Source organism: Dinoponera quadriceps, unplaced genomic scaffold (assembly GCF_001313825.1).
Source record: "Dinoponera quadriceps isolate SergipeBrazil2010 unplaced genomic scaffold, ASM131382v1 scaffold1850, whole genome shotgun sequence".
Lineage (NCBI taxonomy): Eukaryota > Metazoa > Arthropoda > Insecta > Hymenoptera > Formicidae > Dinoponera > Dinoponera quadriceps.
In genome coordinates, this window is record NW_014556042.1 from 56,722 (window position 1) to 82,400 (window position 25,679).

General features: G+C 44.6%; 2 protein-coding genes across 4 annotated transcripts; one reads left to right on the top strand and one right to left on the bottom strand.

Annotated features, from left to right (window-relative positions):
- Positions 1-3,554: 3,554 nt before the first annotated feature.
- On the bottom strand, positions 3,555-23,804 carry LOC106746492 (lysine-specific demethylase 5A). Of its 3 annotated transcripts, none has more exons than XM_014623141.1 (18): positions 23,134-23,804; positions 17,226-17,442; positions 16,967-17,127; positions 16,287-16,667; positions 15,881-16,159; positions 15,056-15,548; positions 13,631-13,758; positions 13,321-13,515; positions 11,557-12,011; positions 11,094-11,355; positions 10,127-10,952; positions 8,914-9,122; positions 8,599-8,823; positions 8,443-8,503; positions 7,205-7,647; positions 6,693-6,813; positions 6,165-6,307; positions 3,555-5,741 (listed from the first exon to the last, which is right to left on the bottom strand). In XM_014623141.1, the coding sequence occupies exons 1-18, from the start codon at positions 23,353-23,355 to the stop codon at positions 5,634-5,636; spliced, it is 4,929 nt and encodes a 1,642-aa protein (XP_014478627.1). In that variant the 5' UTR covers positions 23,356-23,804; the 3' UTR covers positions 3,555-5,633. The 3 variants fall into 3 exon arrangements, with proteins under 3 accessions (XP_014478627.1, XP_014478628.1, XP_014478626.1); XM_014623142.1 differs by having other exon boundaries at positions 3,555-5,678; positions 8,422-8,503; positions 23,134-23,802; XM_014623140.1 differs by having other exon boundaries at positions 8,422-8,503; positions 23,134-23,802.
- A 680-nt stretch (positions 23,805-24,484) lies between these two features.
- Positions 24,485-25,260, top strand: LOC106746464 (cytochrome b-c1 complex subunit 8). Its single transcript, XM_014623068.1, has 3 exons — positions 24,485-24,594; positions 24,801-24,967; positions 25,049-25,260. Exons 2-3 carry the CDS (start codon positions 24,814-24,816, stop codon positions 25,141-25,143), a joined length of 249 nt encoding a protein of 82 aa, XP_014478554.1. The 5' UTR covers positions 24,485-24,594; positions 24,801-24,813; the 3' UTR covers positions 25,144-25,260.
- The last annotated feature ends 419 nt before the right edge of the window (positions 25,261-25,679 follow it).

Sequence of the window (25,679 nt, forward strand, 5' to 3'; positions counted from 1 at the left end):
CAAATACGTTACTACGTATAAAAGTTTCCGAGCGGATCTTACAGCGAAAGATCGCGACAATTACAGTTTCATCCGTATCGTGGACTTTCGAATAGCAGCAAAAAGGTCAACGGTCAACATCGGCATGTCGCACGTTCCCGAAAATACTATCGTTAGAAATACACCGCTCTCTTTTAATATAACCGTCGTACTGTCATATCCCGGACGATTGTGGACGCGGTCGTCGGGCCTTTTCGTTCTGTACAAAAATATATGTGTTATGTGACGTCTCTCTCTCTCTCTCTTTCTTTTCTCATTCTTATGTTGTTTCTTTGTTTCACAGCCTGTTTTAAATGAAAAAACACAGCATACTTGTTGCCAACGATGTGCAAGTGGCTAAAATCTGTCAATGAATTTGCAGCGAAGTCTGTTAATCGACTATTGGAATTTTTCTTTGCTCTTTCTCTCTCTCTCTCTTTCATCTCTTCTCCATTTTTTCCCTCCCTCTTAACACTACAATTAATAGTGGAATACGATCCAACGCGCTCGTTAACAGAGTTCGTCATTCATCTCGAGTAGAACTGCCCGACAATTCGCGTAGCATGCTCGGTATACAAATATTTAAAACACACTGTGCGTCAGCTGATTCACGTTTAATATATAATTTCTCTCTCCCTTTTTCACGATTTTTGAAATCCGCGTAGAAATACAGAATTCTACGTGATCGTTTTCGTCTTAAATTCTTCTTTCATTCTCAACGAGTTTAATTGTACAAATTTCTCCCCGCCGCTCGCCACTTAGTCTAAGATAAAGATTTCGCTCTTCCTTTATACAAAGCACTCTACATTTCGCGTACAACGAAAAATTTCGCACTTACACGGATATGAATCACGTGACAGTCATACAAGATTTAAATCGGTGGGAGAACTACTTATGATTCCGCAAAATCATAATTATATATACAGTTCTCGTGAAAATAAACTCGATGCGAAAACGAATCGCAAATAAGAGCCTCGTCGACCCATTGTTAGTGCGAAACTCTCGCGCGTACATTAACAAATAATACCAAACGTTTCTCCGTACAATAATTCAATTTTGTATAAATCTCGATTCGCGATTCACGCTTTTTTTTGCATATGGTCTTCGATCGCAATAATCGTTGATTACAATCGGCGACTGTTTGTAATAATTAACGCTGAGTTCTAAAGCACTTTTGCAAGAAGAATTGTGATAAAAATACCGGCTGAAAAACCGATTTATCACAAAAGACCCACTCTAAACTGTTCCTGTTCAATGGAAAAGAAACTATAAAAATGTGAAAAAATTACTGGAATACTATTGAAGAACAATAGTTCTCTAATATTTTCTTCGTATTCTTATAGTTTTTCCATTGTATATCAGATGTCACGGAAGTTCTATCAATGTACAAAGTGACGGCGAATTATCAGTCGAATCTTATAAATTGCGAAGTCGTATACACTACATGAGCAAACAAAATAACCCTCTAAAGTGTCGTTCGACGAATCATTTCCCGGCTTTTATTACGTATGTTTCCCTCGAAAACCAGGTCTTGTAAGAGAAAATTATACTCTACATTAACGACTTACTTTTTTGCACACGGTATTCCATTAATTTTACCACACACGATTACGGCCGAGGGTTCTGTATATGTCATAAAATATATGACAGTCGCGCGCGTACTCTCTCCTAAAATCATAAACTGAACATAAGTAAACATCCTGGTACACGCTTCGCATTGTTTATTGTATCACGCATCATACACGCTTCGTACACATATTGTTCACGTACTCTCCCGTCGGAGTATAAATAAATATCCATGGCGATATGTGAGAATTTTCGCGCTTTAGAACTCTAAGCGCGCGTCCCGTCTCCCATTCTGGTCGGTCTCCCATCGTTGAGTCTGTGCGTTTACGTTCTAAGTGCCAATTACGGTCTCAATTTGCTTCCTACGAATGTTGCTCTACCCGAGTCAGTCAATTAATAAACACACAGATTTCACTTAAACGACAACGAAGGCCGCATTGTTTATTCAATGGTCCGAGAAATCTGTCAACGAGAGGCACAGGCCATTCATCTCGACCACAACGTAGACACGTTGTTCATACACCGGCCCAAGAAATCCGTTGATAAGAAGCACAGATCGCCGTTTCAACAACTACCAAGGCTGTATTGCTCATCCACCGGACCGGGTATCCATTGACAAGGTCGCTTCGTAGTTATTTTACCATCAGGACGACATGCGGCGCTGTTCGATAGACAGGAGACCGTGCGCAAATATTTATTAATCGCGGCTGAAGGCTTACGCAAAATTTCATTGTTGTAGACGTCGCTATTTACTGATCTGAACAACGTTCTCACATTTGGGCTTGGCTTCCAATTGTTCGATTGTAGACCACTGCATGAGATCGCTCGGACTCGTAGCGATATTCATCAACTGAAACTTTTCTCGTGTTAAGTGAAAAAAGTGACATATGTCGTAGGGAAATGATAAAAATGGAAATTTCATCAAATCCCTAAGGTAGAAAATGGAGATTTGATCAAATTTCCAAGGTAGATGATCAAATCACAACCCCCACCCCACTCGTGATTTGATGAAATCTCCATTTTCATCATTTCCCCGCGACATATACAATTTCATGTATATGTATAATCTCGTGGTAAAACTGATGATACCAGATGCAAAAATAAGTCGTAAATGTAGAATGTACATTCATAATCGAGAGTCAACTGGAAAACATCATTTAATTCTAAAAAAAAGTCCAAATCTGAGTATCTTATCGCGACTTCGATCACCCGTACTACGCCGGATATCGAGAAGATTGCTACACACGTATGAAGCAATCGTATAAATAAAAAATAAAGTAAAAATATCAATTCCTGGACACATACGTAACTATGGACATTCTGTTGTTTTGGTCTTTAAATACGTATGTTTAATCTTTAAACATAATATATTTATATATATTTAATAAATGTACATGTATATATTCATTATATACTTTCTATGTTAAAAATATGAATATTCGTATTTCAAGACCACAACAACAACAAAAACGTCCAGAATTAGATACGCAGTATTAGTATTTTTACTTTATATAAGCATTTTGCATGTGATTAACCATCTAATAATGATATATATTGTCACGTTATTCAGCAGAATATACATTAGTTATTTCATCGTTAAAGTGCTTATATCATGCTGCTATATTTAGACACTTTACAATTGTAGCGGCCTTTAGCGTGTGCTAATCCGACGTAGTGTGGATGATCAAATTCGTCATTAGATACAAGTAAGGACTTGATGTGGGATCCAGTTTGACTTTCTTCGGTAGTTTATAGACGTCGAACAGTGGGAGACAAAGCCCACGCATAAATTCGATACCCAGATGCGACAAGCATCACACAGCGTGTACAACAAAATTGAATTTTGCGCAAACCTCGACGCGCAAAAGCGAAGGGGAGGACGGCCGTTGACTCTGCTGCAAAAGCCAGCGATGCGTTACAGGCTATTGTTTCGGGAAGGCATAGTAGATATGATATTTATACATCTCTGCTGTATAATAATTCGTCTTCTTTTTATTTTATACAAACTAGACTCGCTTATATTTATTCACTAAGTAATTCACATACTCGACGTATTATGTGATATTCTAATCTTCCGACGAGACATTCGTCTGCGACATTCTTATATCTTAACGTATGTATAATTGAAACAGTAATACGCACATATCTCAGTCTCTGTACATACCATCTAATGTAAAGGAATTCTCGATGTTTCCTGCGCGCGCATAACATTCAATAGAAGCCGGCACAAACGAGACTTCTTTTGTAACAAGGTCAGACGATAGCTTTCGTCGACGACTAATACCACCACACGTGAGAAGCCTTTGTTACGTCTTTGCGAATAGACTTGTACATTTAGACCGCGTCTTTTTATAAGATCCTCCAAAAATAAACAATATAACAGAACCACATGTTCGTCTCCAATCATTTTCGTCGCACAGTAGGGAAAGATTTCCACCTCCGTTAGATTTCAGCAATTAGAGAAGTTGAGACATACAAAGCCCGCAGCATTTTCTGATCAGGTCTTGGTGACCTCTTGCGGAAAAACGCTCCATCTATTTATACAAGTCTATTGTCTCTCTCTCTCTCTGCGGCGTGTGTATCGTTCAGCTCGTCCGGGTTTGCTTCAGCTCGCGGTTCAGGCTCCCCTGATCTCCGGTCTTGCAACTGTCCTTGTTTGATGACGTCAGAAGCGAAAAAACGCACGTCAAGAATTCTTGCATTATACGTTCAAATAAAAAGATATATTCACAAAATGAAATTTGTGATTCGATTCAGTACACTTATGAAATTGTCCGAGCACTCTTCTTTTACTCAAACAACCAATAAACAGCCGTAAAATTTATACGACACAGAACCATTAATTTTAACACCTTTCCTCATGATTTTGTAGTTGTTAATCTTACGACTATTTCTTGCTTGTTCGAATAAAAGTGCTCGGACAATTTTATAAGTGTACTGAATCGATCACGAATGTCATTTTGTGAGTATATCTTCTTATTTGAACGTATAACGCAAGAATTCTAGACTTGCGTTTCTTCGCTTCTGCCGTCATCAAACAAAGACAGTTGCAGCGACTACCCAGGAGCTTTAACTTCATTCGCCATATTTCATGTTCTGTTACGTCTATCTCGTGTCGGTAAGACGAGATCGTAACCATCGTTACAGATCGCGTCCTTCACATGGGCGCGTGTGCACGTTTGCGTCGTTCGTTTATTTGTCCGTTCACTCGACGATCGTCGATCTCGTGTGAAAAACTGGAAAATGACACTCGGCTGTTCGAGCGAGCATTACTGATGGGGGGGGGGGCACGGCATCGCTGATAGGTAAACGGCGCAAAGGGACAACATTTTAATAACGTAAACGGCCTTACAAAATTCATGATAAATATAATTATAATCACGGTTCATCCGTGACTCATGCGCAATCGGATGCCATACAGACGGAATATTGGCAATCCTTCTTCTTTACACAAAAACAATCCAATAAAAAAAAAAAGTTCGCAAGTAAAGCGTTTTTGCGGTCGTACGGTTAAAACGAGAGATGCAGAGAGCGCTTCGCTCGCTCTTCGTGTGCGCGAAATCGAATTTCCGCGGACAGGAACAACAAGCGATCCCCGCGGGACTGTAAGGTTTCGAAGTCGCGTGGTGTCCTCGCGTTATATCTCCCTACGTAACTGAAGAACGCAAGACTTTCCCGCACGGGTCGGTGCGTAAATGCAGATCGATGATTGACTAGCGGGTGTTGCTAACGGTCTACAGGCACGCGAATGAAAGACCAGCCACGGCGTTTTACAATACTTTGGCCCTTCATCGAACGCTACTCCGGTCGAAGAAAGAGAGAGGAAAAAAGGAAAGAGGACAGGCACAGGTTGAACGACGATCGACGATCTGCAATGCCGGGTTACAGTACAAAACAACACTGGGAGAGACAATTAAAACGCTAAACGCATTACACCACCACAAGTTCAGTTGGAGATTGAGAGTCACGATCGTAAACGTCCCGAGCCTCCGTGCGAAGCTCGACGACACGAAGTGGGCTTAGTAGGTCCAGACGGGGAATGTCGTTTCCTAGACGCCCGCCTCCGTGTCGGTGGCGCCCTGGTGTTCCTGGGGCTGAGAAAGGGAAAGAAGTGCATCCAGGCCTAATGATTCCGCCAGATGATCTGGCGCTCTCGACTACAACGTTCAACACAAAAAGGAAAAAAAAAAACTTATTCTAAACCTATAACAGAGATTGGCCCATCTTTCTTTTTTTTTCCTTTTTTTACGGTAAGAATGCCGAAAAGAAGACAAAAAGCGACATTACCAGGCGAATAAAACTTCTTTTGCGATCCGAGAACGTAGGATTGTTCACGTGTACATCGTGCGTATAGACTGAAATGCAAGGTGCGACCAATAATGCGCACAGTAAGAGCACACACAATCGATGATATACATGTGTATATATACATATATATACACACACACATATATATATATGTACACGTGTTCCTTTATTTCCATGTTTTCTTTTTCCACGAGCAGACGAAAGGGAAAAGCGTGGGGAAAGTCAAAAATGTGTTTTCCCTCCGTCTCCTCTTCTCTTTACTTATCCCTTACCGATGCATTCTGATCGGCCTGTTTACAGTTGCTACATATATAATCGTCTTCCTCCGCGATTTCTGTGCGATCCAATCCAACACAATGCATATGGAACCAACCCTCGCAGCCACCGTCACACTGAACCCAATCAACTTCTTTACCTAAATAACAAATAAAACAATACACACGTTGAAACGTGCTCGCAAAACCAAGGGAGAATCGTAAAAGTTCGAGAGAACACAAAAGTAGCGGGCGAAATGAAAAATTATTATCAAATCAAGAATGTACATATACGAAATCAAGTACGCAAAACAATAATCCCTACGACCGCGACGCGCGTACTGTGTGATCAAAAAATTTGCGTACACAATCCTTGTAATATAATGTTTATTGCTGACAACATTGTTCATTGTTATATATATCTACCGTGTGTATATAATTATGATGTATCTCTCGCGAGAGAACAACAGTGAGAACACACACACGTCGAAGATATTCGTTAAAGCCACGTTGCGAATATGTTATACACAACAACGTCATCCTTACCACCAGGTCGTAGACAGTTTTCCGCCGCGCAGTCGTCCTCTTCGTCAGACGTGTCTTGTTTGGTCTTCTTGCGGTTGCCGCCTCGTTTCTTAGGCCCGTCTTCGGCCTCCTTGCGTTTCATCTGCAAGCCATATTCAACTGAAGTCGAGCTATTCGACGTTCGCGAAACGAACGTGCTCGCATCATCAAGCTGCGAAGAAGTGTCTCGAATTGAAACTTTCCCACGGTAATTAAATTACTCGCCACCGAGAAAACGAGTCCTTCAACGGTCTTACACCTTCTCATCGTCACTTTTGTATATTATTTCCTAATACATATATAAACTTATAACTGTCTTTATAAAATTTCCTATAGTGGTAGATTTAAATGCAGGGATTCATTAATTAATCAAGAAATTCGCTGAATTGCATTGATTAATCAACAAATTCATAAACTCGAGGAGTGCAATCACTTGAACGACACGAAAGATTGAATTCGAGACACGAAATCGTCGTTTCTAAAAAATTAAATACCTTTCGAGGTCCACGTTTCAATCCCACTCCGGAGTCTCGTTTCATGGGGACAGGCGAGATACTTTGTTTCTTCTCTTTGGTGGCGGGGCCTCCGCTCTTGCGTTTGTTCGCAATCTTCTCGTCGATTTTCTGCCGCTCAACCTTCTGCCGGCCGATCTTCGCCTTCGGGTCTGCCTCCTCCGATTTTCTCTTTCTACCTCGCTTCTTCACGTCTTTATCTTGATTAGCCTGCATCTCCTCGAACGAAGGATACGTACACATGTTGTTGTGACTGTACGTATGCCTCAGGATACGCCAGATGTGTTGCGACTCGTCGAGAGCCACTTCCAGGAGATCGCCCTCCATCATCAGCTCCTCCAAGCGCGACCTCGCGCTCGGCGACAACACGCCGCCCGTCGCATCGCCGCCTTCGCCCGATTGAATTTTCCGTCGAACTTTTGAGACTACGGCGAGCAACGCGAAATATAATTGTTTCCTTATCTGATACACCGCCTATGTTTATGCATGATAATTAAAGCTTCTGTTTCCACACCGCGGTAATCTTGATTAATGAAGTTAAAAGCGAGAAAACGTATGTCCAGAATTCTTGCGGAATATGTTGAAATCAAAGGGTATAGAAAACATTTCCCTTTTACTTTAACAATTCATAAATAGCCGTAAAATTGATAAATGGCAAAATATAATAAAGGTAGGTATTAAAAAGGCTGTACTAATTTTATTGATCGTTAGAGTAAGAGGAAAGTTTTCGGATATTTGACAAATGTGCCTAGTCGATCTCGCAAGTGTCATTTGATGGATATGTCAAAGTATTTCGCAAAAATATGTTTTCTCGCTTCAAATATCAAACAAGACGACTGTAACGAGAAACCAGGACATATGGGATATCCGGAAAGTTTTGACAGAATGCTAGTGAAATGAGTTAAACTAAGTATGAAAGTCATGCACCACTTTGCAAAATTCGCAATAGTTAATGAGGAATTAATTATTCTGCATGAGTTAATGAGCGCACGGAAAGCCGAATATGTACAAAAATTACCATACATGACATATACCGCTCATTAACTCGTGCAGAATAATTAATTCCTCATTAACTATCGCGAATTTTCAAAAAATGACATACGACTTTCCCACTCAGTTTAGCACGTTCTAACCAGCGCTCTGTTAAGATTTTCTGGAACATCCTGTATGTAATTTATGTATAATAATTAGGAACTCACTATATGAATAAGCATGCTCACTACTGTTGAAGGTACTACACGTGGGTTCGTCTTCGATGGGAATGACGTCATCGTCGTCCTCCTGAAACATTCAACGTACATTTACGCAGCTTAGCGAGTTACCAGGCACGATAGTTTGCAACTGATTGAATCGATTAGCTCGCGATCGACACTTACGGTATTACTGTGCGTGCTGTCGTCCGAATGCACTCCGCTGAGGGGCGCGATAGCTTGCACTCTCTTATGTAACTCGGGATTGTTCGCGGCCTTCTTGAGCTCGCTGCTGATGATCTTCTCCGTCTTCTCCCTAGCTGCAGCTTCCACGAGTTTCTGCGACATCACGGAGAGCTTCGCCACTACGGAGGAGATCTCCTCGGTGGCCAACGCTTGCCTCGCACGGTCCTGTTGCAACACACGCGCGCTTGGTTAGAGACGTTTTTATTCGTTCAACTCGGACACTATTTTGGGGAACGTATTCGACAATGTACTCGCCTGCCAATTCATCGCACGTTCCGTCAGACACTGTAACGCTTCGCCCTCCGGCACGCGGATCGGAATTTTCTGGAGACTCACCAAGAGGGCCAGAATCGTTTCTAGCCGGGGTCGTCGGGAACGTAAGCAGCACGGGCACAGAAACCGCATATCCCTCGACGTTGGCGACTTACCTTTGTACGAAGTTTTGGGCAAAGGCACGCAGTTGGCTGCAGGATAAAGATCGATGAGTGAACAATCAATATAGTACGAATATAAAAGCTCTCAAAAAAATACCGAGTGTTCCGGACCAATATGAATAAACTTCGTGAGGACGTAGAATGGATTGAGGTGAACAAAAAAAGTCTTCTACTATTTTGCAAACACGCAAAATTTCGAGTTATTAAGCTCCGAAGTAGTCGCTATGATTATCCTCGTTTAATGCCGTCAGAAGTGAGAAAACACATGCCAAGGTTTTTTGCGCTATACTTTCAAATAAAAAAATATATCTGATGATAAAATGACATTTATGATCGATTCAGCACACTTGTAAAATTGGACGACACTTTCCTTTCACTCGAAAAATTAATAAGTAGTTTTAAAATAAATAGTCGTAAAATTAACTTGACATGGAACCTTCTTTCCTCATAATTTTGTCAATGTTACTTTTACAACTACTTATTGATTGTTCGAGTAAAAGTGTTCGTCCAATTTTACAAGTTTGCTGAATCGATCGCAAATGCCATTTCGTGGATATATCTTTTTATTAAGTCCTTTATCATTATGCCAATTTCTGAGTTATTAATTAAAGAAGCCTCTATACATGGCTGTTTTCAATAATAACTAAATTTTGTTGCAAAATGATAGAGAATCTTTTTGTTCACCTTAATACGTTCTATGCCTTCACGAAGTTTGTCCATGTTGATCTGGCACACCCTATAAAAAAAAAATAAAAAAAAAAAGGGTATATAAGAGCAAAACAATGGCCTATCAGCGAAGAAAATTTTATTCAAGATACTGAATGTTACGGTTACAAAGACAGCGTTCTTTACAATCGTAACGCTCTTATCTCGAATTAAATATTCACCGCTAACGGATCAACACTTGGAGCTCTTGTTTGCATTTGCCTTTTCTTTTCTTTTTAATCAACACAATATATCTGCATGACAATAATACAATAACGATTGCATCTGTGCGGTGGTACGCAACTTCTCGAATGCCCCGTCGTACTTACAGTGGAACCAATCCTTGCAGAGTTCACACTGGAACATAATGCCGAATTTCGGCCGCCGGCAAACGCAGTACTTGGAATCCTGTGTTTCCTCCTTCTTGAAGTTTCTATCCCGTAGATGCCTCATCGCATCCATCTCGCGTTGCTGCGCCAATTTGAAGGCGGCCACCACATCAGCGGATTCGCTCGAATCGTCTAGTTTCGTGTCGCAGACGTATACAGCGCCCACGGACTCGTCGCCTTTGTTATTCTTCTTGGTCTTCATTGCCTGTACACCGACACCGACGCGAGGCGACAGCGCTTCCATCAGTGTGCAGTGCGAGTTCTTCCTCAGGAATGTCCTCGCGGTCCTCTCCTTCCATGCTTTCGCTTGCGAAAGAGTCGACTCCAATATTGGCAAGGCGTCCAAGTGTAACGGGATGTTTCTGCCTTTCCTGACCAGGTCGTCCAATGTGTCGTAATACGGACAATTCTCCCTCGCCTGGATTTCGTTCACCATCTTCGTCCAGTTCTTTGCCTTGCTCAGCATGTCCTGCAGAGTGTCCAGACTCGGCAAATATGCCTCAACCTCGTCCGCCTCGCGAATGAACTCCTCCACTTCCGCAATGATACGTCTGTTCTTCGTCTGCAAGAACAGCTTGGCCTTCTCCTCCCACTTGTCGATCGCCTTTGTGAGAGAGTGCAACAACGAGAGCGTGTTCTCCACGCTGAAGTGCGGCGGTATCGTCATACCTTTCTCGATCAGCTTCGTCACATCCTCGCGACTGACGTTTCGCGGATCGTCCTGGACGGACTTCACCTCCTCCAGCCACTGTACCTGTACCAATTTCTGCAACGAAAAGCAAGATCAATCAATAATGCTTCACAATTTACTGAATCTAACTAATTCTTTTCTAATTAATCTAATTTGGTTAACAAGGATCTGCTAAGGATCGGAATGTACATTTCCTCGAGAGCAACCAATACGTACTTGCTTCAACCGTTGAAGCTGAGGCAGTTCGATACAGATAGAATCACCAAAGTCGATGCACTTCTCCAGCTTGTTGATGTCGCAGTCGTCACCCTTGGACTCCAATTCCTCCGCGTCCTTTTGAAACTGCAACACCTGGTCCAGTATGTACTTGACTCCGTCTGATTCCTTGAGCTCGCAGCACAAATTGCTGATCTCCTTGTGGAACAATGTCAGTTCCTCCAAGGTGAGCTTGTACTTGGTATCGACCGACTGCCTGGTCCTGTGCAAACGGGGAATCAAGAGTCATACCAAGCCTCACGACAACAGGTCTGCTTCTTTTCCCAAGAACTTTCTGAACTGGTGTACACTAGTGCAGTAAGTTAGAGCGAAACAAATACAGTTGGTTTCACTCTAACTTACCGCACCTGTGTACACCGGTTCAGAAAGTTCTTCGAAAAGAGACCTCAAGTGTCTTACCGACCTAGTACGTTGCTTGTTATTCAGGAGCTGCTGCGCAACACTCGCACACTTCTCAGCGTCTTGCACCGCTGTGGTGAGAGCGGTGAGCAGCTCGCTCTCGGGGAACTTTTTGTTCTCGGCCTCGTTCAGGAGCTCCTTCAGCTCGCTCAGTTCGATCTTGTCGTTCCTGGGATCCATCGCTTCCTTCACCTTGGCCGCCCACGAGTCGAACGACTCGGACTTCAGCTTCAGCTTCTGCAGCATGATCGGCAGCTCGTCCAACGTGTAACGGTAACGCAAGGTGTGCTTCTCCGGTGGGCAGCAGCACAGGTCGGCGAAATGTCTCAGACAGACCAGCTGTGAGCTGTGACACGAGCACGTGACGGCACTCAGGAAGCAGGTAGTCTTACAGGCTTCACACTGCCTTTCATCGTCCGGTAGCAACTCGAACGCCTCACGCTCCGCCTCTGTCACACCCTGAGCAGAACAAGTTTCACAGACTCAGAAACACGCGTATATCTCGGGAGCCACCTCTGAGAGAGAACGAGAGAGAAAGCTCGCACAGACGCGGCGCGATTTGCAGGCAACTAAGGGTGAAGGGAGCAACGATGATATCGGCAATATCGACAGTATCGTGGACCGCATTGGCGCGCACATGTATCCATCTGCGTAGAAAGGAGCGACGCGCAGATGGCGAAAGGCTCAGGCGAGCAGCGCGGTCACACCGTCGTCGCGTATGTTCCCGCGCGCGTGTCCATCCCGCCGGAGCTCCGGCAGATCCTGTGCTACGCGATCCGACAAAATGGTACGCACGTTCAGCAGCATCATGGCACACACGGTAACTTCGAAAACATAACCTCTACTCACCGCCGAAAGTTACATAATCGAAATCGCACCGCGAGCGAACACGGGCGCCGAGGAGCAGTCAAGGCCGATCGCGTCGCGAGAACGCTATTTCGTCGACGGCAACGACCAGAGTAACGACGAGCTCGGCCGGGCGAATGCGTCGAAAATACGTGGCGGCATTAATTGCGTTTACAACGTGGACGGACGGGCGGACGGTTTGTGCGTCTTGCCGCGACGCACACGTCCAAATGGTCGGCGATATCACTCGACGCATACCGCGATTTTACCGCGTGTGCACGCGCACTTACGTGCCCGCGCCGACGTGTGCGCGCGTACGTGTGAGCGCGCGCGCCTACGCGTGTGTGTGTGAGCGCGCGGGGAGAGCGCGCTGTTGGCATGTGGCGTACTACATGTCCTGAATACGTCGACCCGCTGTATATACGCGCCAGACGTATCGCCCGATTTACATGTCGTGTTCCCTGCCGTCGGCCATGGAAACATGCGTTCATGTCCCACACGCTCGGCCGTTTGATTCCCCGTATAAAGTCAAGTCATGCGAACGCAGATCGTCGCCGTAATGAAACGTGCAGATGCGGAATCGAACGTCTGGCGTGGGACGCGGAGGGTGGAAGTGAGACGGGCGGTCGGGAAAGACGCAACAAGTTCCCTCTGAATCTTGTAGAGACGCTGAGATTGCCGGGGATTGAGAATTGCCGATCGAGAAGATTCGTCGGTCTATCCTCAATGTGGCCGCTCGAGCTCCCGCCTATCAATCGACACAAGCTCGAAATCGAAGCTGACTCGTCGAATTCTAATCCTTAATGACAATCCTTAATGCCGATTAAAAAAACGAGAGACGTAAATATATTGCGTAAAAGAACAGCTTCTACGCGACGACGAACGTCGCGCTTCGCAAGATCCAAACGCGCCATGAACTTACCCATTCCAGCAAGTTCTTCCGCAACTTCTTCTCGTCGTCCACCATCTGCAGCATGTCGTGATACGTCGCGGTCGCCACTCCGATATCTAACGAGTCCGGGTCCAGTGACATTTTGCAGACCAACTCGTCGTGGGAGAATACGCAGAATCTTCTCAGATTCGAATAATGCGTGATGCATTCCCGTCCGATCTTGAGCTGTTAGAAACACCGGGTGTGTCGAGTACCATTTTTCAACATTTCAATATTTATTTACCTCACTCAACTCGACAGTTTGGACGAAATGCGACCGGTAATTGTATAATTCACATACCCAGTCGGCAGGTGCGAAGTTGACGGCTTCTGCGAAGTTGTAGCCTTGATTAAATCCAGCGTGATACGCTCTCGGAAATGTCACTACGAATTCACCCGCATGCTGATCAGTTCTGAATACTGGTACTCCTATGGGCGTATTAATAATATGCGATCAATACCCCGTACGGTTGCAACATTACGCAATTGTAGATCTTAACAAAGTCATGTCTGGATAAATGACAAACGAACCACCTTTGGTAAGCTCATAAAACAAGACAACTCAATAGATACAAAGAAATGTATATGATTCATAAAATGTTTCTTGCATTTTCGGTCTCAATTTTAAAACAATGAAGCAACATACAATAATATTATACATTATAGGTGTCCCTTCTTGAGTGTAGAAAAATGTAAACGTGCGCTCCACTTCTAGACTCTCGACGTGCATTGTCTCAAGCTCGTATCAGACTACGCATTGGAAATTGAATTGGAATTGAACAATTAGTGCAAAATTCACTAAATTTCACTAAACTTGGGATTAGTGAATTTTGCACTGGTTGGCCAAAGTCAATTCAATTTCCAATGATACGGTTTCAGACTTTTGGACCATAGATTGAACGTGTCTAAGTTCTGTGACCAGTACCGGCTATATTATGCCGTTTGCACATATTCTATTAAAAGACGCAATCAGAAAGACATGGCACAATCAACATTCTACGCCATATGCACATGTAAATAATGCAAGACCGACTATTTTTACACGATTGATCTATGACCACTTTAATTTACCGCGTTGTGGCAGACACTGATCATAGAACTTAAAGACATGCTTGTAGTAGCGCACTCCAATTTGCTGGCTCGACCCGACTCAACGTTCCATTAATAACAATCAATACTGAAATCTATAATTTATACTACATATACTATAGATTTTAATATTGGACCAATGAAACGCCGTCGAGTTGGGTCAAGTTAATAAATCGACTATACTATTAAGGACCGTCCACAATAACCGCAAAATGTGCAGTAAGACGTAAATAGTAAGCTGATTAGCCAATTGGATTCTTACAGTCCAAAGATAGTGGACTGTGGTTGGTCAATTAGCTTATTGCTTATGTCTTACTGCGTACTTTGCGGCTATTGTAGACGGTCCTTTAGTCTGTAGACTCGATTGCCAGAGAGATACGAGGTGGGAGCCTAGAAATGGCGAACATGTCCACACACCTTTTTCGAGTTTCTATAATAAGAGTTGCGACAAACCGCCATTTAAAGGCTCAGCAACAGAGATGTAATTTTTCTTGTCAAGAAATTTTCGTTTGGTGCTTTGTCCCGATTAAAAATGCCACTCTATCCTCAGTGTGGTGTTTCCAAACGTAGCCTTATAAGAGCTTATCTTTTTACACTAAAAGAAGACATCACTAATACACCTTATGCCGCACCGTACCTTCGTGAGTTAATATGTTCGGATTCATGATGGTGACTAGTTGGTGCAACAAATCAGGCTGGCTGTGGAACAATTCTGGCGCCGCGGACTTCATGGAGTGCTCGAAACGTTCGGCCTGCGCTCCCGGCACGCCGTACCATGTCTTTGGTTCGCCCCAATGCAGATAGTTGATGGAATAGCTCCAGTGGTCCTCGTTGTGCCAACAGAACGTGGCGAAGCACATGCCGACGTACATCCATGGTACCTTCATGCCGCTGATGTCGGCATTGATGTGACCCAATACACTGCCACGCAGCACCGGCAGGTTGTTCAGATTCCACGAGGATTCGGCGTACTCCTGATCGCACGTGAACAGATTCACGCTGGTCTTGGTCGGGAATCCGGAGCCGTGATCCATCGTGTGTAAATCGGCGCCGTATTCCACCGTCACGTCCTCGTCGATGGACGAGACTATCCGCCAGAATTCCTTCTCCACTAGCGACGTTGGGACCATCTGCGAACGCGACGATTGAATGTAAGAGAGATAAATGTGTGTTATACGATGCACGGACAGTCGAGTCATAAATAACTTCTGACGCAGATGGTGTAATTCATTTTTTTTCTTCTCTTTCTCTCTCTCTTTCTTTCCAAACAACTATGCAGAAGGAATCGATAAAGCTGCCTACTCGATGTGGGAAAAAGTCATTATTAATAATAGCATATACGTATTGTGCAGTTTCCATTCTGAAATGTTCATACGAAGGAAGAAGAAAACGTGGGATAGAATCACGACTCGACTCGAGCCTCGGTGTATCCGTACGATGGTTATTAACGAGGGCAACTTACGTGCACGGGCATGTTGAAATAGTCGCTCTTGAACTGATCGGCCATCTCCCCGAATTGTTGCAGCGTGTACTCCCTCTGTGCTTGTTCGAAGCCGAACGCCTCCATCGGCTTCGAGACCTCCTCGGCGACGCACTTGGGACACCGCCAGTCGCCCTTCGGTATCTCCGTCAACGGTGGCATAAGGCAAAAAGTGTGATAGCTGTCGTCGCAACCGTCGCACAGCAGCATGTTCTCTTCGTTGTCACCCCTCCCGCAATTATGGCAGATATATTTTGCCAGCTACAAATGAGAACGAGAGCGATACAGAGGTAAATAGGACTTCCGACGTTATCTGAGTGTGTGAGAGAGAGAGAGAGAGAGAGCTAAGATATATAATTAAGCTGACAAGAAGAAATTATATACTCACGGGGTCGAATTCGTAAACGAACTTCAAGCCACGCGTCTTGTTCGACTTCTTCGCCTCTTTGGTATTAAAGCCGGCCATTTTCGGGCCTGGTCCGTAAAATTGTAACTTCTTAAGCTCCTTGCTCTTGTCCGCGGTTTTATCCACGTCGGGGTTGTAATACCTGTTCTTGACCACATCCCTGCACTCATTGTCCGAGTCGCACTCCTCCTTGCAGTCCTCCTGCTTAATCGACACATCTTGCTTCTCTTCTTGGCCGGAGTACCGCTTGGACCGTCTTGAGAACTTCTCGTTCGGCGGTTTGATTTGCTGTCGAGATATTATGCCGTGCGGCTTGTAATCGCGATCTCTCTTCTCGTTCGCGTCCGTTTCCGGCTCGATTTTCTGCACAGAATATATTTCTTTAGATACAAAAGTTGCGAAAAGATCAACGAAAAAATTAATTGAACGAAATAAAAAAAAAAAAGAGTCGAAAAAATACTTTCTCTACGGGACGAGAATATTCATGGTTCGTTTCTCTCTAGCTAAACTGGCTGCACTAATTCAAGAAATTTACGTACACTGAAACGTGAGAATCTCGTAGAGTATCTCGTATGTACGTTCCATACACTTCAATGTGTATCTTCCTTCATTTCCTGAATTAGTACAGCCAATTCAGCTAAAAAGAGCAGGCCAATACTTACGATATCCGACAATGTCTTTCCCAGCTTGAAGACGTCAAAGGGATATAAAATTCTCTCGTAGTGATTCTTCAATATGCTGCCCACGCTTCGTCCGGATGGGTAACCCAATTTATTGGCGATTTTCGCCCATCTTCTCTCCTTCGTCACTGTGTCTACACCACCTGCAAACAACGAGCAGTGTGAGCAAGATAAAGAAGCGCGAGGTGAACGCGCACGGAACTGCAGTAGGACAAGCGAAACGTATCAATTCGAGACTCACCCTCGTCGGTGACGATTTTGTGTAAGGAATACAAGTCGAGCGCCTTGCGTTCCACCAGAGGGATCTTCAAGGAGGAACCTTGCAGCTCCCAGAATTTCGCGATCTGATCCAGAAAGTTAAGTTTTATCCTTGTCTTGGCTTCCAACTCGTTTAGCCTCTGTATCCTCGGGACGAACTTGAACTTGTCCACGTCCACGGCAAAAGGTGGCTGCCAATTCTGCAAAGAATGACAACGACCGACGTTTAGACCTCACGTGCAACTTCGCTCTGCGAGAGGAGAGGAGGGGAGGGGAGACTCGGTCCGTTTTTCGATTCTCCAAACGAGACGAAAGGCGCCTTGTCGATTTCTGGAATGACCGGCGACCGTGCTTCACGGTATCGACGACGATTATTACTTATTCACCGAGCTGAACATCCGGCACTACTTCGGGTCATAACTAGAGGCGCACTACGGCGGCTAATAGTGTACGTGGCCCTTATGCTCGCTGCAACGTGCGTAGTAACGCTCGACGCAGCAAGAATAAGGGGGCAATTTAGTTCTCGACCAACTTTCTTTCCTTCCTTCCTTCCTTCGGTGAGCATCGCGTGATAGTCGCGAGGAGTCGGACTGAAATTTTCATAGGAAACATATCGACGCGCATTCGATTCCACGTCGATGAATTGGAAGTATGGTAGGACAGGCCTTCCCCCCGAGTTACTTCGCGAAAACTTTATTCTATATAGATATTATTTAACGTGGATAACGTGACAGGGAATTAATTTAATATGCGGCACGTATATTACATATATATTATTAATTTAATATGCAGCATTGTTATAGAGATGAGGCGGATACATGTGTATATGACTATTGTTTTTATCGTTTTCGAAATAGCCACTGAATATCTCGTTTATCCGCTTGTTATTTATAGCTTATCCGCTGTGGATATACTCGGGTCTCTCTCTCTCTCTTTCTCTCTCTCTCTCTCTCTCTATCTCTTTCTTTCCTTCTCATCCTCTTCTCTTGCACATGTCCAGTTGGTTTAGTAAAATCTATTTGGAAATTCATATGTATTATTTAATCAATACCGCTCGGAACATCGCTATAATAATATGCAATCCAGCTACGAATATTTCTAGATACTCATATTCTTGCGCTGTCGTGTGTGTGTGTGTGTGTGTGAATCTATAAAGATTAACACGATAAAACAATCAAACGAAAGAATCGATAAATACAGCCGAGAGTCTCTTCCTCGTGCGATAACGGCGGTATCATTTCGAGCGCGTTAATTGAATTTAAAAGTACGGAAAACGAGATGTACGAACTTATCTCGCACACACGCAACGAGACTTAATTAATTGATACACCCACCCGACGTGTGTGCTCCAATAAAATGTAAGCCGAATCCTCAATGCGATACGCTCTCTGTGTCGCGCACATGTTGAGGAAAAAAATCGGACAAGTCCCAGTCTCGCGCGAACAATTCATCATTAACGCTTGTAAATCACGGACAATGTCGGAAGAACACCTCGCGTAATAAAGCGGCGCTTCAATAAAGCCCATCGAGTGTATTCGTTCGGGCTTTAATTTTTATTTCGCACTATGTCGGCGTAGCGTGCGCGGCCGTAATCGTAAAGTGCGTTAATCAAGTCGTCGTCGTTTTACGAGCGTACAACGCCCGTGTGGAACGTCCGTGCACTTCTATGACAACTTCCGCAATGGCGACGTGCTCTCGGAAAATATCAACTCCGCAGAAAGCGTTCGAGCTCATCTCGGCGGGTCCCGTTGCGCGTTACACGGCAACAAACCGTCGCTGCCACCACATCGTGGATACTCGTCGAGCGAAATTGCAAAGCAGCTCAGGAAGAGTCGCCGATCGTGCCATAGTGGTCGTTATTCATTGAGCAGATAAATAATCATATAATCCTGAATAAACCATCACAATAAATAAATAACAAGAAATCGCGACTTGAACAAATTTTCCTGATCACTCGCCCCGATCGAAGATAATAAAGATACAATTGCGTTAATAGATATTGTACCTTAGCTAATGAATATTCAAATTCCATTAGCCTTTTCTGGAAAATCGTTTTCTCGAAAAACCTCTTTAGGCTTATTCGTGCACTTTTATTATTTGTAACATAATTTATGTATCATTATATGTTACGTAATTTATGTACATTATCATGTCTTCTCGGCGACCAATTATATTTTGCTTTCTTTTGTATAGCAAAGAGTATTGGCCTGTATAAAATTAACAAATAAATAAATAAATAATATCTATAAATGGTTATAATAATACATATTATTGAATTATAGAATAATACCTTATCTCGATTTCATCGTTACACGAGAATTGTCGAGAGAGACCCAACAGATATGCAATGGATACACATCTCTCGTCAAATCGACGGTTAATTATTCGAATCATTCCGGCAAATTGGCGGAGAAGGATCGTGACGCGAGCAGGTGAAAAGCTCTCGATAGTTCGACGTCGAGAGCTTCGCTCGCACTTCGGACGCTTTGCCGCGACACTTCGCCGACACCTCGTCGAGGCGGAGGAAGGAAGGTTCTCTCCTGCGGCATTTCACTTCGTGTTGTTCCCATGTACGCGTGCGGTTTTCATCGCGACACGCGAAGCGCACATCGATTCCTCTCGAGCACAGACACACACGCGCAAGGAAACACTTCGTTGTCGTCTTCTTGTGTAGGGAAAAAATGCGTCACCCAGTACGCAGGTACACGTCCCGCAGAGTCTCGTGGAGAAGAATTGGTGAGGGGACAAGACGAGGCGACAACATCAATGTTACAGGAGTGCATCGCGAAGAAAGCGGCGTTTCTCGGAGTCACCAAGCGACCTTGCTCGTCTGTTCCGGTCTTCGTCGAAAAATGGAGAAGGTTGCCACGAATTAGAAGAGAAGATCATTCTAATTGCGACTCGCAGAGCACGGCTCGCCTGCACCGGCGTCTCTCTCTCTCGTAAAAGAAATTTGGCGACGCACATATTCACAATATTAACATTCTACCTCTCGTGGTAGTCAACCGGGATCCGCGCGCGAGTTTTCCCTCGATGTCGCATGCAACGATTAGATAAAAAAAAAAAGGCGAATATCGTTATCGAGTAAATTATCCGTCACGGGCGCGCTCTCGTAAATCTACGAACGAGGCGACAACGCGAAGAGGAGCTCGGTGGGTCGCGCGGCTTTCGAGACCCCCCCCCCCCCNTAAACGATCGTGGCAGCGGCCGGGATAATTATCGAGCATCGATTACCCGGCGTGAGTAAAAATCAATAATTACTCAAGAGAGTTTGCGGCACCCGGACAGACGCTATGAGACATCTAGACTGAGAGAGAGAGAGAAAGAGGGAGAGAGACGTAATCGTGGGCGCGTTATCACCATCGATAACCATCCATCATCGCATCGTTGTGGTCGTTGCTTCTTACGATATTCCGCAAACTTATGCGACGAGATCTTCCCGCAGTCGATCGTTAGGAATCATCTAGGCGAGACATCTACGCCGAAAATGGTGTCGCTCGGAGACACGACATCGACGCCACTGCAGACCTCGTGAGAGGTGGCCAAAAAATGTTCAAACGCAAAAAGATGTGCAGGTTGAGTGATGATTTAGAGAATTGCGTCTCGCGCGGAAAAAGTGTAATTAGCTGCACAACTGAAATTGAATCACAAGACTTAGCTTTGGGGCAGCTAAAAACTAAATACAGAGGTAAAATAATTGGCTGAATTAACTAATATAAATGTTATACAACTGATTTTTGCCTGTGAAAGCTAGTTTCCAGTTATGGAAGTTGTGAAGAGCTAATCTCTTTTTCCGTGCGGGCGTTTAGCTCGGATGACGAAATAACGATCGCTGCTGCCCCTCGCAGCGGCCACCGGGTGGTGGTATTGCCATCGAACCACGAGATTACGCAATCATAATGATGACAGGTGACTCTTTTCGGAAAAATTATTTTCGAGCGCCTGGACGAGGCGAGGAGCAGGTTCTTCCGGTTCGATGCCGGGAAAAACGTGCGTTCCTCCAGACGAACGACACGCCGTGCGGCGGAAAATACGTTCACGACCTCGCACTGTTTGATATCTATCGGGCGCCGATGGACGGAATCACCTTTCGCTCGGATATCCGGTACGCCTACACGCGCACTGTTAGCCAAACGACGAGGATCCTCTCGTGGGCCCCGGGAATTTTTCCTGCTTCGCAGACACGGAAACAAGATGGTGGCACAAATCGTTTCTAATGGTGGACGTAAATCGACGAACAAGCGACGAGGGATAGCGATCCGTCGCTAAGAAAAGAAAGGACAATGCCGCTACACCGTGCGAGAGTCCGGAACGTACAAAGACCTCCTGAACGAAACGATGGGAAAAATACCGAAATGCAAATTTCAAATTGTTCATGCGCTTCGAGATCATGCGAGAAAGGGAGGAAGAAAAAGAGAGAAAGAGAGACGGCTCGCGGAGTGAAAGGTGACGACAGCACAGGAAAAAATTATGTCACGCGGCGAACCGCGCCGCGAGAGAGGAGTTTTCGCGAGGAATACACCCGCGGAACGCACCATCGATTCAACGGATTTCCCTGTCCGGAAGGTGAACGAGGAAGCCCTCGTACAGCTTGAGTGAGACAGAGAGAGAGAGAGAGAGAGAAGCGTTTCGACTGAGAAGCCGAACGGCGATAACGGGATCGCGCTGGCATCGATAAATTTCCCGTGTGCAACCGCTCGATAAAATCCCTAAGCGGCCGCGAAGAAGATCGCGTTTTCTCCGAGATCGCCCGGTTTCCCTTCTGCCTCTGACCCCCACCCACCTCATGGCCGCGTCCAAACAGCGTTTCGTAATACTTTCTCGCGGTGAGACCTCCTACACGAGCGCATGTGTCACCGATTGTGTCCCGGTCGTGGCCATTTTACATGGCGGTTCGTAACAGGCTGGGGCCTTCGGCTCAACAGTGTTATATTAATCGCAGATCGACATTTGCTCACACGCGACGACATCCCGGGTGCACTCGTGCACGAGTATCGTTGCGATTCTTGCCATTGCCCATCGTCCTCCTCGTCGTCGTCATCGTTATCGTCGTCGGCTACGAAGCGGTGCATCCGCGAGAGAAGCCACCTCGACGCATCCATTAATATCGTCGTGCAGCGTAACGCGTCGAATGGAAGCGAGAGAGAGAGAGAGAGAGAGAAGCAGGAGACGGTTGTTTCTCTCTCTCTTTCTCATTTTCTCGTTTTGCTTTATCTCTGGCGTTGTGCTCTTTCTTTTTCCCACCGCGTTTTCTTTCCCCGTCTTTTCACCGTTTTGGCTGGCATCCCAGACGACGCAATGCGCGTGCGACTTACACGCGTAAGCGTAAGAAGGATCATTATTTCGCGGAACGGAAAAATATGGAGACTCACTGCGGAAGAAAAACAGCATGCCGCCACGCACGTTTCGCACGTACTCGCGTGTGGCGTGCAACGAACGCTCGGGACAGGGATCCGCGGACGTGATCCCCGTTATATTTTCCTTGCTCGTCGACGTCGTCATCGCCGTCGATCGTGATCCTGACTCGTTCCACGAGACGGATCGTCGTTTGTTAAAACGAGGTCGCGTACTCGTAACACGAAGAGCAGCGATTCTTTCTGTATGTGTGTGTGTCTCTCTCTCTCTCTCTATCTCAGCGATCCTCTCGTCGGAGCCCTTTCCATCGCGCTCTCCGCGTGAGAAAAACGTCCACGTAAGAGAGGATCGATGGTCGGCGTCCTTCGTCACGATGACGGCGATAACGACGAGGACGACAAGGTGCGCTGCAATGACAAAGACAACACCAACGACGACAAAGGGAATAACGTTCGTATGACGACGGAACAAGGACGAGAGAGAGAGATAGTGTTTTCACGACGAATCGTCGTCCGAGCGACTCCGCAGCTACTTACAGGCGGCGGTTTGATCTTGCAGATGCCGGACTTCTCCGCGATCGGCCGTATCTTTGCAATGTAGGCGAGCGGATCCTGGAACTCCTCGTTTGTGGGCTCGAATACCGGCGCCTCCGGTGGCACCGAGAACTCGAAGTCACTCTCGGCGCGATTGTCGCAGGCCATGTCTTGGGACGTACGATAACTTCCGCCGTCACGATTCTCGGCTTGCCTCGATACCATGACACGGTTAGACGCACGCACGCACGCACGCACGCCACTGACGCTGGCACGCACGCACGCACGTACGTTAGCTAGCTGGTAGGCTAGCAGGTACCTCTTCACGTGAGCAAGGACTTCGCGCAAAGTGCGGACACCACTGGCAAAACGACGTCGTTACCACTGTTCGTCCCGGGCTGACCGCGTAGACGTGTCACTGCCGATTCTCGCGGTAACCATGCTCGCTGGCGGACTGTCTGTCCCTGCGTGCGCTACGACTTCGCCCGACGGATGAACGCGACGCGCGATCAGCGGACGCGAGCACGCACCGTATCACAACATCGATCACATACGCAAGCCCGTTCGCTCGCGACATCCGACCGACTGTCCCTGCCCCGTGCTTCGATACGCTCGCCTGACGGCGCGCGACAGTGGCGACGCCAACCGACGTCGGAGCGACCGTCATCTTGCAGCATTCAGCGCAGCTCCCATGTGACTCTCTGCGCGCGATCTTGAAATTCTAATACGGAAGAACGGACAGAAAGTGAGATTCCAATCAATTTCTTTGTCTTCCGCTGCGAAAAGTATCCGCACATTGTAGCTTCTGGTTTTAGAATGAGGAACATCAATTATATGAAGAAATCATTTATATAAAAAAGGTTCTTCAGATTCACAATCAAATATATAAAATAGACGAAATTTGTCGAATGATAATTTGAATTATACTTGTTATGTATATATCGTGGAAAAAGAGGAGAGAAAAAATATGGAAATATTTTACTGAAAATATAATGAAATTTTACTGAAATGCGTTCGAAATTCTCTTTCAATTGACACCTCATTCCATTATTATTCCATTAATATTTCAGTAAAAAGTCAGTTTTTAGTTAAATTCAGTAAATCTCATGATATCCAAAATTTTAGAAAATTTATTATTTTTCAACAGTGTAATTTAGCTTCCATCATATTTCACAGTATTACATTAAATTTCATAAGAAAAATTATGATTCATTTGGAAATATATTCATTAATTTTCTAATAACTTTCATTTCATTTTTCATCGATTTTATACTTCCGGCAAAATATTTCCATTGAGGAAGGAGCGACAAATAACGAGCAGACGCAGCTGAAGAAAACGAATCTTGCTTCACATGTCTTGCTTAAGTGCGCCATCTGTCCGCATGTCAGATACAGCAGAGGACAGCTAATGAAGCTGAATTGACCACAGAAATATCACGATACTTTTCGCAGGCGCTGTTCCGAGTGAGTACAAGATTATGTAATTATTTGTTGCTTGAAATTGATTGCGTATTTCGCTCGACCTCATTTAAATTTGTTTCAAGCTCAAGATTTTGAACTACGGCAACATTTTCGTGTGACGTTTGAGCTACTATGATTACGTTACTGAACTCGAGAGTGGTTATGTTCTGTTAAATATTACGCCGACTAAAATTCAATAAATTTTTTAGACTTCGACCATAGATGGGGAAGTACTGGGGTAATCTTGCCAAAATTAGCGGTATCGTCTATTTCCGACTTAGCCCGCATGAACAAAAAGCCTTCAAAGGAATAATTTCCGAAGGAGTACCAAATCTTTTACGTCGGTTCCAGGGCAGTGTATTTCGTGTAGCGCCTTGTAAGTATAGCTTGTTATCGCATTGATACAAAATCAAATGAAATCAATTTAAATGTTTAACTTATATTTACCTTGTTGTAGTCTTCATGTTTACATATTTGCTCATGGAGTGGGCTAAAGAGAAGAACAGAGAAATACACCGCAAAAACCCAAAGGATTATGAAAATGATACATAAAATATGTTGCTCATGAATAATTTCCCTAGCCAATGACTCTTAGCTTCTTGTGAAATAATAATCTAAATGTTCTTTCCATCCTCGCGATAAATAAAACATATATGTGACGCAAGATGATGCATCTCTATCATTTAAGTAATACATTCATATATTATTTGAATTGCCTTGAAACCTGTCTTACATGAATCTTCCTTTTTTAAGTAATGCAAGTTCACTTAGAAGTCTGTTCGTTTTCGCTGCATCGTTGAAATAGTGCAATAAGTTGAAGCGAGACAAGTAGATGTTTTCTCATTTCAACTTATTGTACTAGTTCAGCGGTGCAGCGAAAACGACCAGATCTCATGTTAAGAGGATTCTCTTTCATAAAGAAATGAAAATAAAAATGTACTTGCTGTTTGATCATGCTATTATGAAGAACAAATGTTCGTCATTGGATCGTATTATTTGAAAATAATAATTTCTTTAACCTGGTTAGCCAAAAGTAAAAAAATCCTACCCGTAGTTGAGATGTAGATTCGAAAAGAAAGGATCGTCAA

What these genes read in the sequence shown, in the direction of transcription:
- LOC106746492 (XM_014623140.1), bottom strand. Translation starts at nt 23,355, where the DNA reads ATGGTATCGAGGCAAGCCGAGAATCGTGACGGCGGAAGTTATCGTACG. An exon ending in CAAAATCGTCACCGACGAGG is followed by an intron (nt 17,128 to 17,225) that starts GTGAGTCTCGAA and finishes CGTTGTTTGCAG; the next exon opens with GTGGTGTAGACACAGTGACG. An exon ending in AGGCCGATCAGAATGCATCG is followed by an intron (nt 5,742 to 6,164) that starts GTAAGGGATAAG and finishes TGAACGTTGTAG; the next exon opens with TCGAGAGCGCCAGATCATCT.
- LOC106746464 (XM_014623068.1), top strand. Translation starts at nt 24,814, where the DNA reads ATGGGGAAGTACTGGGGTAATCTTGCCAAAATTAGCGGTATCGTCTAT. An exon ending in TGTATTTCGTGTAGCGCCTT is followed by an intron (nt 24,968 to 25,048) that starts GTAAGTATAGCT and finishes ACCTTGTTGTAG; the next exon opens with TCTTCATGTTTACATATTTG.